This window comes from Gorilla gorilla, chromosome 6 (genome assembly GCF_029281585.2).
Source record: "Gorilla gorilla gorilla isolate KB3781 chromosome 6, NHGRI_mGorGor1-v2.1_pri, whole genome shotgun sequence".
Taxonomy (NCBI): Eukaryota; Metazoa; Chordata; class Mammalia; order Primates; family Hominidae; genus Gorilla; species Gorilla gorilla.
In genome coordinates, this window is record NC_073230.2 from 90,980,235 (window position 1) to 91,004,590 (window position 24,356).

Here is a 24,356-nt window from a genome sequence, read left to right on the forward strand (position 1 = left end):
TTTTCCCTTTAGATTTTCTTCAATCACATCTGAATAAATCACTTGAAGGTAACCTAGATGTAATACAGTGAAATGCTTGAAAGAGCTGCGTATCTTTTACACTTACAGCAGTATGATTTTCTGTTTTACCCATTATATGGTACCTGCAGCTAGTTCAGATAAAGAGGGCATTTAACTGTCAAGGGAACCTGAGAGGAGACTCTAGTAATCTGGAAAGTCTGTTGGATCTTTGAGGGATTTTGGGATGGTGAGAGTGGGGCTAGGATCTCTGGCTAGGTTGGAGCCAGCCTGCATTTGTATCTGTATCTTGGAAGCAAACTTAGAATGCAGAGACAGATGTGGCATGGACGCTGTCAGCTCTAGCCAACCACTAAATCCTAAGGTGGGAGAGATGCAGGCTTTGGCTAGGTGCTAAGCTGCTGTAGCCGGTTGAATGTAGAGGTCACTATCTTTTCCGAATACCTGTAAGTAAATTAAATCATTCTCTACTCCCATGTGCCTGCCAACCTAATGGGAAATCGCTATAGAAAAGATGGTTTAAATTTTAGTCTTTGAAGTGGTTTATGCACGTTTCCGGAATCAAGATTTAATGCAGAGTTGGATTGGATATTGAATATTTTTGATTTGTCTGCTTTTCTCTCCATAGAAAGCTTATAGCTTCATTGCACCATGTGTGGCATTTGGGCCCTGTTTGGCAGTGATGACTGCCTTTCTGTTCAGTGTCTGAGTGCTATGAAGATTGCACACAGAGGTCCAGACGCATTCCGTTTTGAGAATGTCAATGGATACACCAACTGCTGCTTTGGATTTCACCGGTTGGCGGTAGTTGACCCGCTGTTTGGAATGCAGCCAATTCGAGTGAAGAAATATCCGTATTTGTGGCTCTGTTATAATGGTGAAATCTACAACCATAAGAAGGTGAGGAGAAAGAAACCAGATGTCTGGATGCGATTAAACTTCAGAGTTTGTTGGTTACGATGATGTTACATATTCTGTATCATGCTTTTTCCTTTGCAAAGCACTCTATGTTCGTTATCTCATTTGCTCTAAGCATGTAAATAGGGAACTGATGAATAAAAAGGTGAGTGAAATGACTTGGTCACAAAAAAAGTGATAAAAATGGGGATTACAGTTCAGTTTCATTGACTCTTAGAATTTTTTCTCCTTCTCCCCAGCTTTTCATTTTGAAAAAATTCCTAACATACAGTAAAGAACAGAACAACGAGCACCTAGATTAAATGGTCATTAATGTTTTGCCATAGTTGCTTGATTTTTCTTTCTACACACACACACACACACACACACACACACACATACATTTTTTTGCTGAATCATTTGAGAGTACAGTGCAGATATTATGACACTCCTAAATATATAAGCATTTGTCTCCTAAGAATAAGGACATTCTTCTACATAACATCAATGCCATTATTAAACCTAAGAGTCCATAATACCACCTAATATCCAGTTAATACTTAAATGAAATTTCCCTAAGTGTCCCAAGAATATTTTTATTTATTTTTATTTATTTATTTATTTTGAGACAGAGTCTCACTCTGTCACCCAGGCTGGAGTGCAGTGGTGCGATCGCGGCTTACTGCAACCTCTGCCTCCCAGGTTCAAGCAATTCTCCTGCCTCAGCCTCCCAAGTAGCTGGAACTACAGGCACCTGCCACCATGCCTGGCTAATTTTTTGTATTTTAGTAAAGACAGGGTTTCACCATGTTGCCCAGGGTGGTCTGGAACTCCTGAGCTCAGGTAATCTGCCCACCTTGACCTCTCAAAGTGCTACCAAGAATATCTTTATAGCTGGTTTTTGTTTGTTTTGAGCCAGATTTCATTCAAGGTTCATGCATTTGGTTGGTATGTTTCTTGGTATTTTTTGAGACTTCTTGATAGATACCTGTCATGCATTGATAGAGATTTATATCCTAATCACATTTTGGACATTTTTATCTGTGAACAATAGCTTTTGTCATTGTTTGTTGCCTGTTTATAGGAAGACTCTTAATAATAGTCTTCTCATTTAAAAAGTTTTAAAATAGTTATTCAGGAAATTCCTTTTACACATTTCTTTATTCCTTTATTACGGGTCTACTATGCACCAGACATCATTTTTCTAGGTGATTGGAGATGAAATGGTGAAAAGGAAAGGCAAGAATGGAATTTCTAGTGGGAGGTAGAAGAAGAGAGTATTAAAAATTTTTTCTAAGTCAAATAATGTCATATACATGAGAACGCTAGGTGGTATTATGGCATTATCAGCTTGGCTTTCCCCTTAAATGAAATAGGAAGTGCCCTGTTTCACTTGAACAGTGTTGTTTCTCTTATTAAAAAGTTACAAGAAGTTAAATATTTTGAAAATAATTAATTTCTATTCTAAATTAGCCAAATGTTATATTTGTAAAAGTAGAGAAGTTTGTTCCATTGCTTCTACCAAGCATCTAAGTTTATGTAGTTGGGGCAGCTAGCAGTCTGTCTAATGAGCAGAATGTATACTTTAGGCTTATATAAAGTATTCAGAAATCCCCCCCACATCTCCTTTTTGGTAAAAATAAAGTTTACCACTACAATAAAATACAGCCAGAGGTGTACTGGGAGTAGAAGGAGACTGAATGAAAGGAGGAATGGGGTAAAGGCTGGGGCAAAGAGCAGACCCTCTCCCTGCAGGGGAGTATCAGGGGCCTGCAGCCAAGTCAAATGACAGCATGACGTCAGGAGGCAAGATTTGAGGGCTTTTATATAAGGTGCAGCATTGGAGTTTGGTTTTAGGAGAGTAGGAAGTAATACATCCGTTACCCAAAGGACCCTTCTCCTTTTTAAATAAATTACCTGCAAAGTTTAGGCCAAAGAGGTGGGCAAAGTAGATTTGGGAAGCTGTTGCTTACTAATATCACCGAATGCTTTATGGTCACTAACCCTTCAGGCAGTTCAGCCCAGAAGAGTCAGCAGAAGACTGTTTACAGGCCCCCACCTGCTAGTTACAGATCATCCCTGATAGAGCAGAGAGGGGTGACCAGGTAGTGACTTTGTAGTCACTGGAGGCAAAGCCCATTTTTGGACAGTTCAGTGAGGACTTATAGACAAAAGATTCACAAATTATGGAGTGAGCTGGATGGAGTGTGAAGCATATTTATGGGTCATGCACATACATAATAGGTTTACTTTTTGAAATTTGGAAGCATGTTTTAAGCTTATCTAGGATTTCCACCTGATTTAAACCTCTTCTTTCTCTAATGTCAGCCAAAAACCCGAGTACAAAGAAGAAAGAGGAATACATCAAGGACTTTTCATCCTCATAGTTTGCCATTAATGGCTCATAGTTTGCCGTTGATGGTGGAGAGTGTCAGAATTGGGGAGTAGCCTAATCAAACCTTCTTACTCTGCATGCAGTGGCAGACAGTCCCTTTGCTGTTCTTTTGGGGAATGCAGACTAATAAAGCGCCACCGTCATTTTATCTATCAGTAAGGAGTAGCTTTAATGCTACTGCAGTGGTGGAAGCACTGGGCATTGTCATCCACCCCTGGGGACCAGCAGCTTTGTTTTGGATCATGTATCTGTTATTGTGATGGAGCCATTTATTTTTCAGGGAATGATGCCAAATGATGTTTGTCGCTTTGCTTTACATTTTTATAGCTAGGACTTTGAAGCTGAACTGGAGGAACTTCTTAGCCAATACTATCTTCTCAAACCAAAAGTTTATAGTTGCAGAAGACACGTTTTTTTAGTGTCATGGCAACCAGGCAACCTATTATCTTAACTTAAATTTAGAGGTTGAGCATCCCTAATCTGAAAATCTGAAATTTGAAATGCTCCAAAATCTGAAACTTTTTGAGCACTGACATGACATTACATGTGCATTTTGATGTCACAGTCAAAATGCAGGTGTAAAACACGCAATTTATTTGGCGTTCCCTAGGGAAAAAAGACCCTCTCAGCCCGCTTCAGCTGCAGTATAACTTTTCTACACATGCCCAGATGTCCCCATGCAAGCACGCCCACAAAGGGTAATAGAATGGCACATGTTCAAGCTGGGTACGCCGTTGGCAGGATCCCCACAGATGGGACTTATGTGCATTATCCATTGTGTATTTTTGCTTATTTTCTGCTCTGTGCTGTTAAGATACTGAAAATGTCAAAAAGACCTGTAGATATTTCTATGAGCAGCAGTGATAAGGAAAAGTAGAAACACTTATAACACAGAAAGTCAAGCTGTAGGAGAAACTGGACTGTAGTATAAAGGTATAGATGACACGGTGAAAATGTGTGATAGAGATATTGAAGGACTAGAGCTACCTGCATTCATAACAGAACAAGAGGTCATGTCAGTTTATAAAATCAAAGAGAGCCTTCCAAGACAAAAGCCATTGTTAATGAAGCAGATGACTCTGGAGAAACATTTAAAAGTCATCTGGCTGAATGCCTCTTCAGTCTCAGAGGACCCGCTTCCTAGTTGCTCAGCTGCTTCTGCTATTTCTTCTCACCTGAAAAAGGAAAAAAAAAAAATACAGTATATAGTAACCTTTTAATCAAAACACAGCATTGTAGGTGGAGTCTGAAAGCCTGCCATTGTTTGTACAGCTGTTTAACAGCTGATGCAGTTATTCTGGTGATTCTACTATGCTACTTATTACTTTCTTACTGAATTAATGGTATGTCATATTTTTTATAAGCATATGAAAATGATTGCTCATCAGCAGCATAATAAATTCAGAGTCAGGAATGATGGTCAGTGATGTCAAACAGCCACAGATTTTCCACATGGTAGCTGAGATAGTGACCCCTTTGCTTTCTGATGGTTCCATGTATGCAAACTTTGTTTTATGCACAAAATTATTTGAAATATTATATAAAATTACCTTTAGGTTTTGTGTATAAGATATATGAAACATAAATGAAGTTCATGTTTAGACTTGGGTCTCATGCCCAAGATATCTCACATATATGCAAATATTCCAGAGTCCAAAACACAAAACACTTCTGGTTCCAAACATTTCAGATAAGGGATACTCAATCTGTATATATAAAAATATATGTATGTATTACATATATGGTATGTATATAATATACATTTCCATCCCTCCACAGGTTACTGTTCTGGCACATTCCCATTATGTTCTGTTTATCAGACTGCAACTAAAATTTTCATGGGTTCGGCTTTATGTTGAACAGAATTTGCAGAATATGAGTTGAAGCGAACCCTAGTTTAATAATGCTGTGATTCTCCTAAATCACCAAAGTGCATGAAAGGATTATAGAGCTCAGAAATACTGAAGCATCTTTGCAATAAAAAATTATTAGTGAATGTACAAGGAGTCTAACATTTTGGTTTTGCTTTCGCTTCCTAAGATGCAACAGCATTTTGAATTTGAATACCAGACCAAAGTGGATGGTGAGATAATCCTTCATCTTTATGACAAAGGAGGAATTGAGCAAACAATTTGTATGCTGGATGGTGTGTTTGCATTTGTTTTACTGGATACTGCCAATAAGAAAGTGTTCCTGGGTAGAGATACATATGGAGTCAGACCTTTGTTTAAAGCAATGACAGAAGATGGATTTTTGGCTGTATGTTCAGAAGCTAAAGGTAATAATAAATTTTTCTATAGATTTTCATTATTGTCTTGGTTGTATGTTTTCTTTTAAATTATATTTGAAAATCTCTTAGAGAGCAATCCAGAATTTTACAAGTGACTAATTAAGTTATGAGTCTTTACCTTTTTAAAAAAAACAGAGGAGTTGTACTCTCCTTTTCAGCACTTAAATTCTGTAATCCTTGAAGGATGATTCTTTAGTGCAGTCATTTATTTTTTGCTGTGCTAATATGCTCTACATCTAGCTTGATCTTAAGTGCAGTTTTAAGTTTTCCTGTGTCATACTATAATCGTAGGGTTGACTCTGCAATTATTGCATTGTGGTACTTTGCTGCTGTTATAGCACAGCAAGTATTAGGATTTCTAAAACAGCTTTATTGATAATTCACATACCCTGTAATTCACCCACTTGAAGTATACAGTTCAGTGGTTTTTAGTATATTCACAGATGTTGGTAACCAACACTCCAATCAGTTTTAGGATTGTTTTTCCACCTCAAAAAAAAACCAAATCAAATCCTATGCCCTTTACCTTAGTTTTTGCTGGCAGGATCAACTAGGTTTTTGTTTGTTTGTTTGTTTGTTTAAGAGATGGGGTCTTGCTCAGTAGCCCAGCCCAGGCTGGAGTGCAGTGGTTTGATCATAGCTTAGTGCAGCCTTGAACTCCTGGGCTCAAGCGATTCTCCCACCTCAGCCTCCCTAGTAGCTAGGAGTATAGGCATGCACCACAACACCCTGCCTCCTGTGCCGTTTAGCTTTGAATTCCATCTCTCCATATCCATCAGCTGCACCCCTGCAGTTGTAGCCCCGGCAATCACCCAGTCTTTCTGCCTCTGGATTCCCTATTCTGTATGTTTCATATGAATGGGATTATATATCATATGGGCTTTTGTGACTGGATTCTTTCACTTGGTATAGTGCTTTCAAGATTTGTCTATGCCGTAGCATGTATCAGTACTTACTTCTTATGGCCCAATGATATTCCATTACATGGATACACTGCATTTTGTTTATTCGCTTGTCAGTTGATGGACATTTAGGACATTATTTACCCCTTTTGGCTATTATGAATAATGCTGCTATAAACATTGGTGTACAAGTTTTTGTGTAGACATTTCTCTTGGGTGTATATCTAGGAGTAGAATTGCTGGGACACATGATAACTATGTTCAGTTGAAGAACTGCCAGACTAATTTTTGAAATGGCTGCATCATTTTTTATTCACTCCAGCAGTGTATTAAAATTTCTGTTTCTCCACATCTTCACAAACACTTACTGTGTGACTTTAATTCTAGCCATTCTAGTGTATGTGAAGTGGTATCTCACTGTGATTTTGATTTGTATTTTCCTGTTGACAGTGATGTCCAGCATCTTATCTTATGCTTATTGGCCATTTGTATATCTTCTTTGGAGAAATATTTGTTCAGATCCTTTGCCATTTTTTTTTCCTGTTAGGGATCATTTTATTTTAAAAACGTAATAGACTTTATTTTTTTTTTGAGCAGTTTTAGAAAAAATTGAGAGGAAAGTGCAGAGAGTTCACATATGCTCCCCCTACAGTGCCCCCGCCCAGTTTTCCCCACTCTTAACATCTTGCATTACTGTGCTACATGTATTAGATTTGATGAACTGATACTTACATATTAACTGAAGTTCATAGTTTACATAAGGGTTCACTCTTTGTGTTTTATAGATTTTTGGATTTGACAAATGTTTAATGCCATGTACCCACCATTACAGTATTATGTAGAACAGTTTCATTGCCCTAAAATCCTCCTGTGCTCCACTTATTCATTCCTCCCGTCTTCTTCCTCCTAACCCCCCAGTCATTACTGATCTTTTTGCTTTCTCTCTCACTTTGCCTTTCCCAGAATGTCGTATAATAGTTGTAAACATATAGTATGTAGCTTTTTCAGACTGGCTTCTTTCACCTGGCAGTATACATTTATAGTTCTTCTGTGTTTTTTCATGGCTTGATAGCTCATTTATCATTATTATTATACTTTAAGTTCTAGGGTACATGTGCATAACGTGCAGGTTTGTTACATATGTATACATGTGCCATGTTGGTGTGCTTGCTGAATAATATTCCATTTGTTTGCATGCAATGCAGTTTGTTTATCCATTCTTGAATTACCCATTTCTAATTGAGTTATTTTGTCTTTTTATTACTGAATTGTAATAGTTCCTTATGTATTCTAGATACAAATCCCTTCTGTTCATCAGGGTTGCAGGATACAAGATGAATATACAAAAATCAATGGTATTTGACACACTTTAACTGAATACTACATACTTAAAATGAGCAATCAAAATGAAATTAAGAAAGCAACTTCATTTATAATAGCATCAAAAAGAATAAAATACTTAGAAATAAATTTAAGAAGTGTAAAACTTGTACTCTGAAAACTATAAAACGTTGTTGAAAGAAATGAGAGGAGATCTAAATAATGGAAAAGTATCCCATGATCATGATTTGAAGGCTTAACATTGTTAAGATGGCAGTCCTCCCTAAACTGATTTACAGATTTAACTTGATCCCTATCAGAATCCCAGATGAGTTCTTTGTGAAATCTACAAGCTGACTCTCAAATTCATATGGAATTGCAAGAGACTAAGAATAGCCAAAACAATCTTTTGAAAATGAGGAACAAAGTAGGAGACCTCATACTTAACTGATTTTAAAACTTACTGCAAGACAATGGTAATAAGGACAATATAATACTGACAGAAGGATAGATGTATAGACGAGTGGGATAGAATTGAGAGTCAGAAGTGAACCCATACATATATAATCAACTTATTTTTGACAAGGGTGCCAAGATTATTCAGTGGGGAAAGAAGTTTGAAAACTGGCACAGGGGCAACCAGATATGTAACCATATGCAAAACCTGGAGTTGAATCTTTACCCAACATCGTATACAAAAATTATGGACACAGAAAAATGGATCAGGCCAGGCGCGATGGCTCATGCCTGTAATCCCAGCACTTTGGGAGGCCGAGGCGGGTGGATCACGAGGTCAGGAGATCGAGACCATCCTGGCTAACACAGTGAAACCCTGTCTCTACTAAAAATTAGCCGGGCATGGTGGCGGGCGCCTGTAGTCCCAGCTACTCAGGAGGCTGAGGCAGGAGAATGGCATGAACCCGGGAGACGGAGCTTGCGGTAAGCCGAGATCCCGCAACTGCACTCCAGCCTGAGTGACAGAGTGAGACTCGTCTCAAAAAAAAAAAAAAAAAAAAGGATCAAATGAATCAGTTTTGAACTAATCCACTTAAATGTAAGGGCTAAAACTATAAAATCCTGAGAAGCAAACATAGAAGTAAATTGTCATGACCCTGGATTTGGCAAAACTTTCTTAAATATGAGACCAGCAACAATAATAAAAATCAATGAATTGGACTTCATCAAAATTAAACATTTTTGCACATCAAAGGACACCATCAAGAAAGTGAAAAGACAGCCCACAAGTTGGAAGAAAATACTTGCAAATCATGTATAGCACTTTTTGATGGTAAACTTGAAGAAGACATTTATTTTTTATCCCTTACCTATACAGCAGTAACATCCTAATATCTCTCTCCATGCCTCTTTTTGCCATTCTTTAAATTCTTTCTCACTTAATTTTCAGATTTAATATTGGCTGAAGCAGGGATAATGAGATCAATCAAAGGGGTCCTTAGGACGCTAGTCACAGTGTTTGTACTAATACTGGAACTGGCTTATTTTCAGGCATTTCTAGTGTGATCAGATGGCAAAGAACAAGCATATATATATGTCAGTTGCCAGGACTGCTGGGAAAGCCTGGTAAAGAGAACACTGGGGAAAAGCAGCCTCCTGCTCCCCTGGGCCGCCTTTGAGCCTGATGATCACTTGATATGGAACTTACCCTCTGAAATTCCTTGACTGTTCTTTTCTATATCCTTGACACTGTCCTTTTCCAGACCAAATTATCTCATCTGGAATACTGCAACAATTTTCTTTTCTCAGTGCTTTTAGAATAACCTGTCAAAAACTCATCTGATTATAGTATTGCCTGCTTAAAACCTTTTAATTACTCCCCATTCCCTATCCGGGTTGTGTAGCTCACTTGAGCTCTGCTGGCTGGTGAGGGAATCTGGGTCCTTTTTCTGGTATTTGAATTCAGTGCTACACAGGTTACTGGCTGGGTAGACAATCTCAAATTGTAAATCACGAGTATTCCATGTAGATAGTCCGTTACAATCTACAATAAAACATTGATGTTTGTATCAAAGATCATGGTGATGTGAGGTTGGGTACTGTACTGTCTGTGAGAATTTACTGAGGAAATTTAAGTTATGTGGTTTTATTCACATATAGTGTATAACAACTAGTTAAGGGATAGATGTCTTCTTATCTGACTTTAAAGTAGCTAAAAGTGGATCATTGTACTTGTTAAAGGTCTGGGAACCATGGCTGTTCTCTGAAAATACCTCAGTGTTGACAAATAAATGACTCCCAGCCTATCATAACATTAGGACTCCAGTTCATCCCTTTGCTTCATAAGTGTGTCTTTTCCTTTTGTGTATTTGCTTTAGTATAGAAAATAGGTTTTCTTGATTAGAAATCTAAGAAGAAGAAATTGAACGCTGGAGATTTTTCTATTTCTTTGAATTACTAAAAGTTAGTGTAATTTGGCAGTATATCCCTGTGCCATTATTATCTCTCAGGTAAGTAGATGATAGGGCTTAGGAAAATAGAAAAATTTTTTTCCTATTTTGCTTATTTAATGGGTATGTGTTTGTATTAAAAAGGGAAAATAGGAATGTAGATGATGTTAACTAATCGTGAAAGTTATTGGGAAGGGTTACCTAATTTGAATAAAGGTATCATTGTGAATTTCTAGGTCTTGTTACATTGAAGCACTCCGCGACTCCCTTTTTAAAAGTGGAGCCTTTTCTTCCTGGACACTACGAAGTTTTGGATTTAAAGCCAAATGGCAAAGTTGCATCCGTGGAAATGGTTAAATATCATCACTGTCGGGATGAACCCCTGCACACCCTCTATGACAATGTGGAGAAACTCTTTCCAGGTAGCAGACACCCACCCACCTATTCCCCATCCTTCTCCAAGGGAAAAAAATTTTAAGTTGTACTCTCCCATCATTTGAATGATTTTAGTTTCAAGACCTACTTCCTATTTTGTTTGGAGGGAACACATTAAGATTTGGCACACTCCACCATTGAGTAAATACCATCATGATAGATGTTGATGATTGTGTATTTCATTTCAATAACTAATCCAGCCCAAGATTTTCTGGAGCTGTTTGATTTACTGCTGTGTTTATAGGTTTTGAGATAGAAACTGTGAAGAACAACCTCAGGATCCTTTTTAATAATGCTGTAAAGAAACGTTTGATGACAGACAGAAGGATTGGCTGCCTTTTATCAGGTGAAGTCAATTAAAAAAACCTAATTATATTTCATGTGTGTTTAATTGAAATGATTTGTAGCCATCCCTTTGGTTTTTACTATAAAATATTTACTGTATGATTTACTCTTTCCTTCATTATAGGATGGAAATGATTTTTTATAAGCTGTATTTAATAGTCATAGTCATACTCCAACTAGAGTTACACTATAGCTATGTTATTGGTGTTAAGAGTGAGTCAGTGAATGTTCTTTAGAATTCTGTGTAGTGATTTTTAACCAATTCAACTACTACTATTATCACAGTTTATGTATTTTTCTCTTGTTGAAGTTGATTTCAGTTTATAAAACTTGCGGATTTTAAATGGTAAAACTATGATCTTGGTGTTTATCAGCAATATACATCTTCTGTCCCTGTCTTGTGCAAGGCACATAACTAGGACACTTCCACTTCCTCTTTTGCATATAGGGGGCTTGGACTCCAGCTTGGTTGCTGCCACTCTGTTGAAGCAGCTGAAAGAGGCCCAAGTACAGTATCCTCTCCAGACATTTGCAATTGGCATGGAAGACAGCCCCGATTTACTGGCTGCTAGAAAGGTAAGGTGCTGTCTCTGTCCCTTGTGTAGTGTAGTTAGAGTAGACTTGTTATTAGAATGAAAATGGAGTCAATAATGGGTGATTCTACTGCTGCTGTATTGACTGGGACAATTGTTTTAAATTGATTGTGTTAAAATAGAATGAAATGGCTGTTGGATATGCACTGTGTTGTACACTGTCCTCTGTGTACTTTTATCTGTTATGACCCATGCAATTCTCACAAAGACCCTATGATGATAATTATGCTCTTTTGAAAGTAAAGGTGTCTGGGCATGGTGGCCTACACCTGTAATCCCAGCACTTTACGAGGCTGAGGGAGGTAGATTACCTGAGGTCAGGAGTTTGAAACCAGCCTGAGCAACATAATGAAACTCCATCTCTACAAAAAAATACAAAAACTAGCCAGGCTTGGTGATGCATGCCTGTAGTCTTAGCCTTATGGGAGCCTGGGTGACAGAGCGAGACCTTGTCTCAAAAAAAAAAAAAGAAAGTAAAGGCATAAGTCAGGTGCAGTGGCACACACCTATAGTCCCAGATACTTGGGAGGCTATGGTGGGAGGTCTGAGCTCAGGAGTTCAAGTCCAGGCTGGGCAAAGTAGCAAGACCCCATCTTGAAAAATTTAAAAAACGGGTTTTTTGTTCGTTTTTTTTTTAAACGTAAAGGCATGGTATCATGGCTAAGACTGCAGGCTTTGGAACCTGACTTGTGGTTTGAAATTCTGGCTCTACTCATTTATGTAACAAAAATAATAGTGTCTGCTATGGGGAAATTTTAAGGTGAGATGATATAATTCATGTAAAGTAAGTAGGGTAGAACTTAGCATGTAGTAAGTACTTAATGAGTGTTAGCTGTTATTATTATTTTTGAAAGTACTGTGTTTAGAATACTGTGGGCAGAGGGCAGCTTGTCTGTATTCAGTGAGCGGGAGACCTAGTTCCCACTATGGAGGACTTTCATAGCATGGATGAGAAAAAGCTAGAGAGCAGTCTCAATGCAAGGTAGTCAATGCCGAGAGAATCCAAAATAGCCAAGGAAAGCAGAATGAGGGGAAGGGCCATTCTATATAAGAATAACATCCTGGATATAAAATTAGGCATTTCAGAAGGACCAAAAAAGACCAAGCTTAGCGTGGGACCATGTTGGACTAGAGAGAGATGAGGTGGGTTAGGTAAAATAGGTAGAGAGGGAGGTGCCAACTGGGAGAATGGTTGAAGCCTTGGCACCAGAGGAGCTGAGGGGAGACTTACTTCCTGGTGGTGGAGTTGAAGCAGGCGAGGGAACAGTGCTGGATGGGGCTTGTATGTGGTGGGCTGTAAAGTCATTTTTCTTTTTTTCCCTTGTTTAGTTTTCACTAGTGTTAATTCATAAAGCTTTGTGAACTCCCATCATGTTTGATTTTCAAGGGAAGTTATTTTCTTTAACAAGTAAATGGGTATTTCTTTATATAATAAGGTGGCAGATCATATTGGAAGTGAACATTATGAAGTCCTTTTTAACTCTGAGGAAGGCATTCAGGCTCTGGATGAAGTCATATTTTCCTTGGAAACTTATGACATTACAACAGTTCGTGCTTCAGTAGGTAAGGTATTATGATATTATTAAATAAAAAGCTTTTTTTAATACTGAAAAAAATGTAAGGTTTAAAAAAATTATTTCAAGCCATAGTTTAAAAATGTTATTTAAGGATGAATGCAAATTAAATCTCTGTGTTACTGATTATTTAAGACCACTTAAGAATTCTCTGAATCTCTTTTGGAGTGAAGGGAACAATAAATACATAGTTCAACCTCCACATTCTTGGTGTCACTGTTGGTGTTTCCCCAGGGAGCAGATACATATTTTCTGCCCTCTACCTCCCATTTCTCTTATAGTTTCTTGAGCTACAGTCTATATACAGTGAGGAAATAGGTCTATTTGGTAATGCATTTTTGATAAGAAATAGTCATTTTAGATATATTCCATCACGCAACTTACCAGTCACTAGCTATCATTGCTCTGCAAACAATACTAATTTTATCTTGTAGATAATGTATCTACTGAGATTGGAAGTATACCCCAAATCAGACTGATCCAGTGTTATTGAGCCTTTATATGCTACTGCCTCCCTTGAGAGACTTGCCTTGGAAGGCAAAAATATCTTAGGTATTACAATGGTTTATGGCCCTCCAAAACATCACAATAAATAAGCAGATAGACATGATAGCTCTGGTATTGGAATTTCATGGGGCTGGGGTGAGGTTAGGAAAATAAGTGTCTAAAAAGGCTCCCTAGCTGAGGTGATAATAAAAACAAGGTTGAGAAGAAACACTGGTTTAGAGAGATGTGGTGCAGGACCAAGGAGGCAAGTTTAATAACTTATATAGTCTCCCCAGCTTTATGTGAAATCTGGTAAATGGGGAGTGGCAGGGGGAAAATACCCATCAAAATTAACACTAAACCACCAAAACGGTTATTCTTATTTTTGTGTCATAATACCACTATGAAAGGCATGATTTTTAGGTATTTGAGTCATTGTTCAGCTTAGCAAAGTTTTGAGGTAGACATTCTTGGTCTAAAAACATTCGAATTTTAAAACCTGTTTAGAAAATGACAAAATGGTTCTGGGTTATTTTATTTTACAGTAGTACTTTTGAATTAAGTACATATAAATGGCTTGTAAATACAAGGTCATTATTGTGGAAACTACTTTATATTAATATGAAGTCCAGTATAGTAGTAAAGCTTTCAATTATTTCCAAAAATCAAATCAAAGGCATTTTTGGTGGAAGGTTATGTTGACATTAAAGTTAATTTCTCTCTCTCATTTAAGGTATGTATTTAATTTCCAAGTATATTCGGAAGAACACAGATAGCGTGGTGATCTTCTCTGGAGAAGGATCAGATGAACTTACGCAGGGTTACATATATTTTCACAAGGTAACCACTCTGAAGTGGAGGGATATTCATGCTATATTAAGAAAAGTATGAATTGTTTGACTATTTTCTATTATCTTTCAGTATGACGGTGATATTTTTGAGTATCTTGTGAGGTTACAAAAGGGAATCTGATAGTGTTTGCTTTCTATCTCTTGGGGAAGAAAGAAATTTTAATGTCAGATAATTTTTATTCTTTAAAACTAGTTACAGCTGGGTATGAGGGCTCATGCTTATACCCCCAGCTGCTGAGGAGGCTGAGGTGGGAGGATCACCTGAACCCAGGAGATTGAGGCTGCAGTGAGCTGTGATTGCACCACTGCACTCCTGCCTGGTTGACAGAGTAAGACCCTGTCTCTAAAAAAAAAAAAAAAAAAAAAGTTAAAAATAAATAAATAAGACTACTTCAGCTTGAGAATCCCCTTTCTGCCATTTCTTAGCATCCTATGGAATTATGACTGTTGCCCAGTGTGTTCATTTTATTCTAATATTAGCAGTTTGGTAGGAAGGAAGGTATGTTTTGTGAAGCATTGCTTACCTCTGTTCAGTTATTTACTCCCTTCCCTAAATTTGTTTAACTTTTTGTCTTATCCACCTTTAGGATTGGAGAGGGAGAAAGAAAAACTGCTTTGTGTGCCAAAAGCAAAACTCTTGGTGTTTTTGTTTGTGAAATAGGCTCCTTCTCCTGAAAAAGCCGAGGAGGAGAGTGAGAGGCTTCTGAGGGAACTCTATTTGTTTGATGTTCTCCGCGCAGATCGAACTACTGCTGCCCATGGGTAATATTTTTAGAGGCTATTGTAAAACAAAAACAAAAAAACACCAAAAACAAAACAAAACAAAACAAAAAGCTCAATAACCTGAGAAAATAAAAATCAATAGCTGATTGGCTATATGTTACGTATAGTTGGCTATATATTACAAAGTGTGACTTTTATAGAGAAAATGAAGCTGTTTCTTAACTTTGTCCCAAAAGGATTAGGCCACATTTCAAAGTGGTGTTGTGGTATATGGAGAGAAGTCTTCTTCCATAGGTTGTTTGAGGTGGAGTTTTCACCTTTAAAGGGTAACAACATTCTGCTCACATCTGAACAACCAAGATGGAAGAGGCAAGGCTGCTACAGCAGCTGCTGTTAAGTGTTTTAAAGAGAAGTAAAGATCGTAAACATCATGTGACAAGTAGTGAGTGCCCACCATGTCCATGTGGTGCTGTAGTGACCCTGAGGGAATAGAATAGTGAAGATACAAGGGGTTTGATTACATTATAAAGAACCAGGTTTCTTTGGTTATCATTTCTAGTTGTCTAAAGTTATGTTGAAGAACTGAAGACTTTTACTGTACAGGATAAACAACTGACATTAAATGTCTTAGTTGCCTCTGCTGAATCACACCTAGATCAGGATATAATTAAATATGGGTTTGAGGAATGAACTGAATCTGGTCATTATCCTCTCTGCTTGTCCTAACTAGAGTCACTAGGCTTCAGGAAACCGGTGATATGGAATTTGATGAAATATAGTGGGACACTGGTTTATATCGCATGTTGTATGTGAATTGTTAATCAGTGGCAAAAAAATACTGTGTTGTCATCACAATTGTTAGGAGAGATGGTCTCACCTAGAAAACACTGAGTTAGAAAGGTCTAGGCAAGGTATTTTCTTAATGATTGGGTCACTCATGTTTTGTAACTTTTTCTGCTTTTTGAAATATGCATTTAACTATTCCTAGAAGGGAAAGTAAAAGTAATAGTCTCAGTTAGTTTTACTCCCTAGATGACATGATATATGTATTATTTTAAATGAAGCTTTATTTTTTGTATCTATTCATTAGTGTAGGGCAGTCATTAGGAGGCTTGTATGTGACTCTATGACCTTAACATTTCTTAAGATCTGGTTGAATTGATGGGAAACTGAATCAGAACCTAACCTGGCAGGCACTAAATACCCATTTTAATTTAGATTTTCTTCTTTTCTCCTTTAAGTCTTGAACTGAGAGTCCCATTTCTAGATCATCGATTTTCTTCCTATTACTTGTCTCTGCCACCAGAAATGAGAATTCCAAAGGTAGGTAAATCAACTCAAGGTAAAACTGTCCATTGCCATCAGATTATATTTGTAATTTTTACCTGATGCTCCTTTTTTTGTCACGTCAGAATGGGATAGAAAAACATCTCCTGAGAGAGACGTTTGAGGATTCCAATCTGATACCCAAAGAGATTCTCTGGCGACCAAAAGAAGCCTTCAGTGATGGAATAACTTCAGTTAAGAATTCCTGGTTTAAGATTTTACAGGAATACGTTGAACATCAGGTATAATGTCTTTAAAAACATTTTCAGGAATAAGACAATTTGGATGCAGAGCTGTCATTGCTGTTCATTTCGTATTTAGTTTGAAAGATTTGTCCCTATCAGAGAGATTCAGAGTCTCTGTAAACAATTATCTCTTTTATAAGAATTACGTAATAATTAAGTAGCATGAAGGATTATAAAGTAGCATCTAGAATCGAAAGAGAGAGGAGACTTACTACTAATCATCACTGATCTTCATTTATCAGATTTTTGGGCACCTGCTGGGTGCCAGATCCTGTTAGGCACAAATGACTAAAACAGAGCCACCAAGTATTAAAAATATGCATATGAGTGTTCTTTAAAAGGCACTGCAGTTATCCATATTATGAATACTTTAGCATTTTCTAAGTGATGGGTGATTCAAAGGGTCTCATACAAGTTACAGTCATGTCTTAACATTTTCTGTTTCGTGAAATGAGACTAAACACAAGTATTTCCTGCCATTTTAAACCGTTTTGCTCTTATATGCTTATTCTTACAGGTTGATGATGCAATGATGGCAAATGCAGCCCAGAAATTTCCCTTCAATACTCCTAAAACCAAAGAAGGATATTACTACCGTCAAGTCTTTGAACGCCATTACCCAGGCCGGGCTGACTGGCTGAGCCATTACTGGATGCCCAAGTGGATCAATGCCACTGACCCTTCTGCCCGCACACTGACCCACTACAAGTCAGCTGTCAAAGCTTAGGTGGTCTTTATGCTGTAATGTGAAAGCAAATATTTCTTCCTGTTGTATGGGGACTATGGGTAGATAGGGGAACAATGAGAGTCAACTCAGGCTAACTTGGGTGTGAAAAAAATAAAAGTCCTAAATCTAAAACATTGCTGTAGTCATTTATGTTCATACAGTCTCTTCATAAGAGGTAACTAGAAATGTTTTGCTGTATCACAGTAAAGTGGAGGGTAAGCTAGGAAAAGGGAAAATGATCAGATGTCTGCAAGAACTCACAGCCCTCTCCTGGCAGAGCTGCTTTAGATGACATTTGCATCTTGTGCCCGTGTGGCTTCCTTCCAGTCCTTGCCTCATCTTAGGGACGTCATCAAAGGACTACACTATTTTTGTTCTGCCTACATTCCTAACAGCTGCCTAGGCAGACTCAGACTTGAATCTTCTATAGGAGTTCATCACAGCTCTATTTTGCAAGATAGTAGTTCATTTTTTTCTCTTTTATGTTGAGCCAAAGCCACTTCTGGAGACTTGTCCTAGAGCAGGGGTCAGGCTTTTTTAAAATTTTTTATTTGTTTTTAATAAAGAGCCAGAGAGTAAATATTTTAGGCTTCGTGGACCTCTTTTGGAACTGTTCAGCTCTGCCATTATAGTGCAAAAGCAGTTACATAGACAATATGTAAACAAACGAGCGTGGCCATGTTCTATTAAAAGTTACTTATGAAAGCAGATGGTGGGCCAGATACGGCCTGTGGGCCATAGTTAGTTGATTGCTGTTCTAGAGGAACAACTAAGCTAACTAAGCATTTCTGATGAAAGTCTAAACCTTTGTCAGATGAGTAGATTGCAAACATTCTCTCCCATTCTGTAGGTTGCCTGTTCACTCTGATGGTAGTTTCTTTTGCTGTGCAGAAGCTCTTTAGTTTAATTAGATCCCATTTGTCCATTTTGGCTTTTGTTGCCATTGCTTTTGGTGTTTTAGACATGAAGTCCTTGCCCATGCCTGTGTCCTGAATGGTAATGCCTAGGTTTTCTTCTAGGGTTTTTATGGTTTTAGGTCTAACATTTAAGTCTTTAATCCATCTTGAATTAATTTTTGTATAAGGTGTAAGGAAGGGATCCAGTTTCAGCTTTCTACATATGGCTAGCCAGTTTTCCCAGCACCATTTATTAAATAGGGAATCCTTCCCCCATTTTGGAATCTATTCATCTGTCAAAGGGCTAATATCCAGAATCTACAAAGAACTCAAACAAATTTACAAGAAAAAAAAACCCCACCAAAAAGTGGGCAAAGGATATGAACAGACGCTTCTCAAAGGAAGACATTTATGCAGCCAACAGACACATCAAAAAATACTCATCATCACTGGCCATCAGAGAAATGCAGATCAAAACCACAATGAGATACCATCTCACACCAGTTAGAATGGCAATCATTAAAAAGTCAGGAAACAACAGGTGCTGGAGAGGATGTGGAGAAATAGGAACGCTTTTACACTGTTGGTGGGACTGTAAACTAGTTCAACCATTGTGGAAGACAATGTGGCGATTCCTCAAAGATCTAGAACTAGAAATACCATTTGACCCAGCCATCCCATTACTGGGTATATACCCAAAGGATTATAAATCATGCTGCTATAAAGACACATGCACACGTATTTTTATTGTGGCACTATTCACAATAGCAAAGACTTGGAACCAACCCAAATGTCCAACAATGATAGACTGGATTAAGAAAATGTGGCACATATACACCACGGAATACTATGCAGCCATAAAAAAGGATGAGTTCATATCCTTTTTAGGGACATGGATGAAGCTGGAAACCATCATTCTCAGCAAACTATCACAAGGACAAAAACCCAAATGCTGCATGTTCTTAGTCATAGGTGGGAATTGAACAATGAGAACACATGGACACAGGAAGGGGAACATCACACACCAGGGCCTGTTGTGGGCTACAGGGAGGGGGGAGGGATAGCATTACAAGATATACCTAATGTAAATGTCAAGTTAATGGGTGCAGCACACCAACATGGCACATGTAGACATATGTAACAAACCTGTACATTGTGCACATGTACCCTAGAACTTAAAGTATAATTTTAAAAAAAAGTGAGTACCATAAAAAAAAGTCTAAACCTACTTGAAAGAGAAAGTACAATAATGCATTCAAAGAACAGGTAGAAGATTTTCATTTGAATGCTCATTGGTTGTTTAGGGACAACATTTTGAAATACATTATAAAGGTGAATTTAGTTCTTAGAAACTTTTGAAAAGGGAATTGCTGGTGTACAGATAAATACAAGGATGCTTAATAGAGGAGTGAGTAGGCAGAAAATTATCTGGTAAGTTGGAAAAAGGGTGTATTTTAGGCTACTCATAAGCCTGTATGATTTAAGAATATTGCTAAGAAAGTGAGGAAAGTCATTCATCTTAGATGACTTTTTTTTGTTTGTTTTTGTTTTGTTTTAGACAGTCTTGCTCTGTCACCCAGGCTGCAGTGCAGTGGCTTGATCTCAGCTCACTGTAACCTCCACCTCCTGGGACCAAGCAATTCTTGTGCCTCAGCCTCCCAAGTAGCTGGGATTACAGGCAGGTACCACTGTGCCAGCCAATTTTTGTGTATTTAGTAGAGATGGGGTTTCACCATGTTGGCCAGGCCAGTCTCAAACTCCTGGCCTCAAGTGATCTACCCACCTTGGCCTCCCAAATTGCTGGGACTACAGGTGTTAGCCACTGCACCCGGGCCTAGTAGATGACTTTTAATGATAATCTTGTGTTTGTAGGTGCTTAAGTTGCCTAAACCTAGAATGATTTGATTCTAGGCATATTTATTCCTGGTAAAGCCTCAGACAACCAAGCTAAATGACATCGAAAATACTTGGGAAACTTGGTTGAGAATGATTACACAGTGTACATGACAAGATTAATGTATGACATAAACCCCACATTGCCAGTTTTCCAGGGAGTGGGGTCTGGTTCTATATTTTTAACTTTAGTGACTGAGATCTGGCATATTTAATTATCACCCAGAAGTTTGATAGTAAAGATACTTTGTTAAGCCAATTTCATAGCAGCAAACTATAGGTCAATTATAATGGCAGCACCTTTCTGGATTTCAAACTACACACAAGGCTTATAGAAGGTTCTTGGCACAAAGAATAAAGCTAGCTTTTTCTCTTCTTTTGCAATTTAAATTACAGAAGATTTGAAGAAACGGCCCTTGAATTGTTGTACACATGACTTAATAGCTCACTTATTGGCTAAGCCTGTTTTCCTGGATATTGGTAATTTAGTGCCAAGGAGGCACTAATCTACACAGCATCTCTAACAACCAATAGTCCAGTTCTTTTGAGCATAAACTAAAAGATTATTAGCTGATGTCATTCTGCCATTTCAGTCTGATGTGAGCACTGTCATGAATGACCCGCCCTTTAGAGGTTTATTTCACTTTCTCTTAAAATCTGCTAAAAGGTACCGTATAGTTTGACAGAATGATACACTTCTATTTTTTTTAAAAAAAGTAAACTCCACCTAAAATCTACTTTTAAAGTTTTAACATTTTCTCGAAGATCTTTTGCTATAAAGGGACAATTGTATATGTGTGGTAGGTTATCTTGGTTGACATAAGGCCTGAAAGCTTCTTAAGTCCTTTATAAGGAAAAATATAAAAAGGAACTAACCTTAAGCCTATGATAGCCCAGTCTCCAGAGGATTATACTTTGTGGGAAATTTGCTTGTATTAGACTGTGGTATGAACATCTTGAGGCCACAGAGTCAGAGCATGCTCCTGAATGCCTCCTGTCTTGGAATTGCCTTAGTTTGGTCCAGAATCTTTGATAAAGGATCATTGTACTAGGTCCCTAAGAAGGGAAAGTCTGGCTATGAAGAAGCAAAGTGGAAGCTGGGCAGGGAGGCAGTTATGTGTGGTTCTAGACTGTGCAGTGGAAAAATCAATACCAAGCATGTACTTTGCAGCTTTTCTAAGTACTTTTATTGTGTTAGCTCATTCCAATCTTAGGAAGTGTGGCAGATTTTATTTTCTAAAAGTGGCCATAGCAGTGTTCCTGGTCCCATGTACTCTTCCAGAGCCTGGCTGCCCCCCTGAAGAAGCAGCCTATTTCTTCTCTCCTTGAGCCTGGGCAAGATTTTGCAATTGCCTAGTAGTAGAATACAGTGGAAGCGATGCTGCGTGACTTCTGAAACCAGGTCACAAAAAATGATGTAGCTTCTGCTTTCTCTCTTTTGATGTATAAGGAAGCCCAGGCCATGTGGAGAGGCTGTATGTGAGTTTGGGCTGACTGCCCTAGCAAAGGGCTTAGTCGACAGCCAACAGCAGCCACCAACTGCCAGCTGTGTCAGGGAGTGAGGCTCCAGATGGTTCCAGCTGCTAATCTTTGAGTCTTCTACCTGGAGTCCATGCAAGGGAAGGAGAGATGAGCCATCCCTGTTGTGTGCTCTGTCCAAGTTCTTCATTCACAAATCTGTGAGCGTAATAAAAAAGCTTGTTTGACACCATTAAGTTTTGTGGTTTCTTACACAGGCATAGTAACTGAAACAGATAAACACTGTTACCCCCATTTTACACATATTAAATACGTTGCTCAGTCATTTGGCTAATTACTAAGCGGTGGAACCTCAAATTAGCTAGGTAGGTTGACTGCAGAGCCTTTGAGTTGTTCTTTTCTAAATATTGTCTTGCAATGTCAGCCTGAAACTATATCCTGGGTCTCTGGTGTGAGTTGGGAGACTAAGGGAAAGGGCTTTTATTGGGAGCAAGAACAGGGATTGCAGGGAATCTCCCAGGGATTGCAGTGAGGCTAATTGTTTTCTGTAATGGCATGAGCTAGGTGATACTGAAAAAACAATTCCAAAATTTCAGTGCATTGTCACAAAAGGTTGTTTTTTTTTTTTCTCAAACTATGTGTCCACCTTAGCCTATGGGGGGCTCTGCACATTGTTGAGGGGGTTATAAGCACTCTGGAACCCAGGCTGATGGATGCACGACCTTGACGTAATTCCACCATCAACAAGGCAGGGGATGGAGAAAGTGGTGAATTATTTACTGAAACTTAAAGCTTCCACTCTGAAGTGACACATCACTTTTGTTCACATTACATGTAAGTCACGTGGCCACACCTAACTTCAAAGGAGCATGTACCAGAAAGGAAAATAAAATATCTGGAGAATAGCACTAGTGACTCCCCAGATCTGCTCTTCGGTAACAAAATACTGAATTCACTCTCCTATGCAAGAAACATATTCACCCCCTTTGGAGGGTTACAACTGAGGAATTCCATTGTGCAAGGATTCCAAGCCCAGAGTTTAGGATCTCTGGGTGATGTACTTATGTGGAAATCTATTTCAGGGCTGGAGACGGCACTTCATAAACTAAGAAAAAAGTGATCTGCTCCCCATCTGTCCACTACATAATTCAGCAGGAATAGAATAACTGCGGCAACAACAAGACATATTCAAAAAGAATAAAACAGAAGAAATATAGCAAGCCCTACTTAGGAGCAATTTTGACATCCTGTGGTCAGTCACTTGAGGGCCTCCAACTCCAGCAGAAAATTACCCTTCAGGGCTCATCAGCCGCCAAGTCATCAATGTGTTGGCAGAAGGAGGCAGATTGAAAGAACAGGGAGAATCAGTATCTGAGCACAGGTGAGAAAGGGAACAGTTTGAAGGGGAAGGGTTGATTTCGAGCAATAAACCAATTTGGCTCATACCATTATAATTGTGGTTATACAGAGTAAGTGTTAACATTAATTGGTTACCCTTCCTGAGTGCCAAGGACTGCTCTAAAAGGTATAATCAGTCTTTACAACAGTTTGTGAAGTTTGTTCCTTTGAGCTCATCCATGTTTTGTGGATAAGGAAAGCAACATACAGAGGTGTTACATTGCGTGCCTGAGGTCACATAGCTAACACCTAATAGAAGTGGGATATTGGATCCCAGGTTTCAGGGTTTTAGAGACCTTATGCTTAACCCCTACTCTGTGTTACTTTTCAAAGGGATAGACTATAGAATATAATTACATATATGGAAAAATTATAATTCCATATTTTTTCTCTACTTCTGTCTTGTTAATGGGAGTATGTTGCCTATTTTATGGGTAGCTCATAAGTTATTTAGGATATCTATAAATTTAAGCATAAGATACTATTTTAATTTTTAAAATTTGCCATGAGCATGTATATGTATGCATCAGTGGAGTAATTCAGATCTTCTGTGACTTAGATGTGATTTTGATCTTTGTGAGTTTTTACCTGATTTCAGGACCTACCTAGTCAATAAATTGATACTGATAAATTAATTCATAGTCCTCTTTGCAACTTGGTGAATTTTCAATAATACTAAGAAGAAAGCCATACCTAGAAATTGCCAGTATATTTTACAAATTGCTTGTGGCAGTATAAAATATTTATTTACTATCTGAGGGCTACAATATAAAACAAAACCACAGGGTGGCAGCAACAACACATATTTTTCTCTGGAGGCAATTTTATGCCTTTTCTGAAAGGTAGTGGTGTGGGGAAACTTTTATGCTAAATTGAAGAGATGACATCTTTATTTCATAAAATCACCCACACACAGAAGCTCTATAATTTGCTATAAGTAATTAGTGAGCAGTTTTAATAATTAGCTATAAGTAATTAGTGAGCAGTTTAACTATAATTTGCTATAAGTAATTAGTGAGCAGTTTTAACTTGTAGACATCATATGACTGTTGTACAGGCCACTATGAACTTGTATATGTATTGTTTTTGTGAACCTTTTATCTCCCTCTTCTTTGATCCACTAGCCTAAACATACCTGCACGATGTGTATTCTTACAT

General features: G+C 38.1%; 1 protein-coding gene across 3 annotated transcripts in view; it reads left to right on the top strand.

The window, feature by feature from the left end:
* Positions 1 to 17,664, top strand: part of ASNS (asparagine synthetase (glutamine-hydrolyzing)) — a 76,087-nt gene extending 58,423 nt beyond the window's left edge. For all 3 annotated transcript variants that reach the window (XM_055393189.2, XM_004045804.4, XM_055393192.1), the window contains 12 exons: positions 13 to 48; positions 647 to 918; positions 5,351 to 5,588; positions 10,464 to 10,649; positions 10,907 to 11,008; positions 11,456 to 11,583; positions 13,037 to 13,163; positions 14,394 to 14,500; positions 15,173 to 15,273; positions 16,476 to 16,557; positions 16,647 to 16,802; positions 17,323 to 17,664. In XM_055393189.2, coding sequence (XP_055249164.1) covers positions 670 to 918; positions 5,351 to 5,588; positions 10,464 to 10,649; positions 10,907 to 11,008; positions 11,456 to 11,583; positions 13,037 to 13,163; positions 14,394 to 14,500; positions 15,173 to 15,273; positions 16,476 to 16,557; positions 16,647 to 16,802; positions 17,323 to 17,532 — 1,686 coding nt within the window. In that variant the 5' untranslated portion in view covers positions 13 to 48; positions 647 to 669 and the 3' untranslated portion in view covers positions 17,533 to 17,664. The remainder of the gene's footprint in view (positions 1 to 12; positions 49 to 646; positions 919 to 5,350; positions 5,589 to 10,463; positions 10,650 to 10,906; positions 11,009 to 11,455; positions 11,584 to 13,036; positions 13,164 to 14,393; positions 14,501 to 15,172; positions 15,274 to 16,475; positions 16,558 to 16,646; positions 16,803 to 17,322) is intronic.
* Positions 17,665 to 24,356: the final 6,692 nt, after the last annotated feature.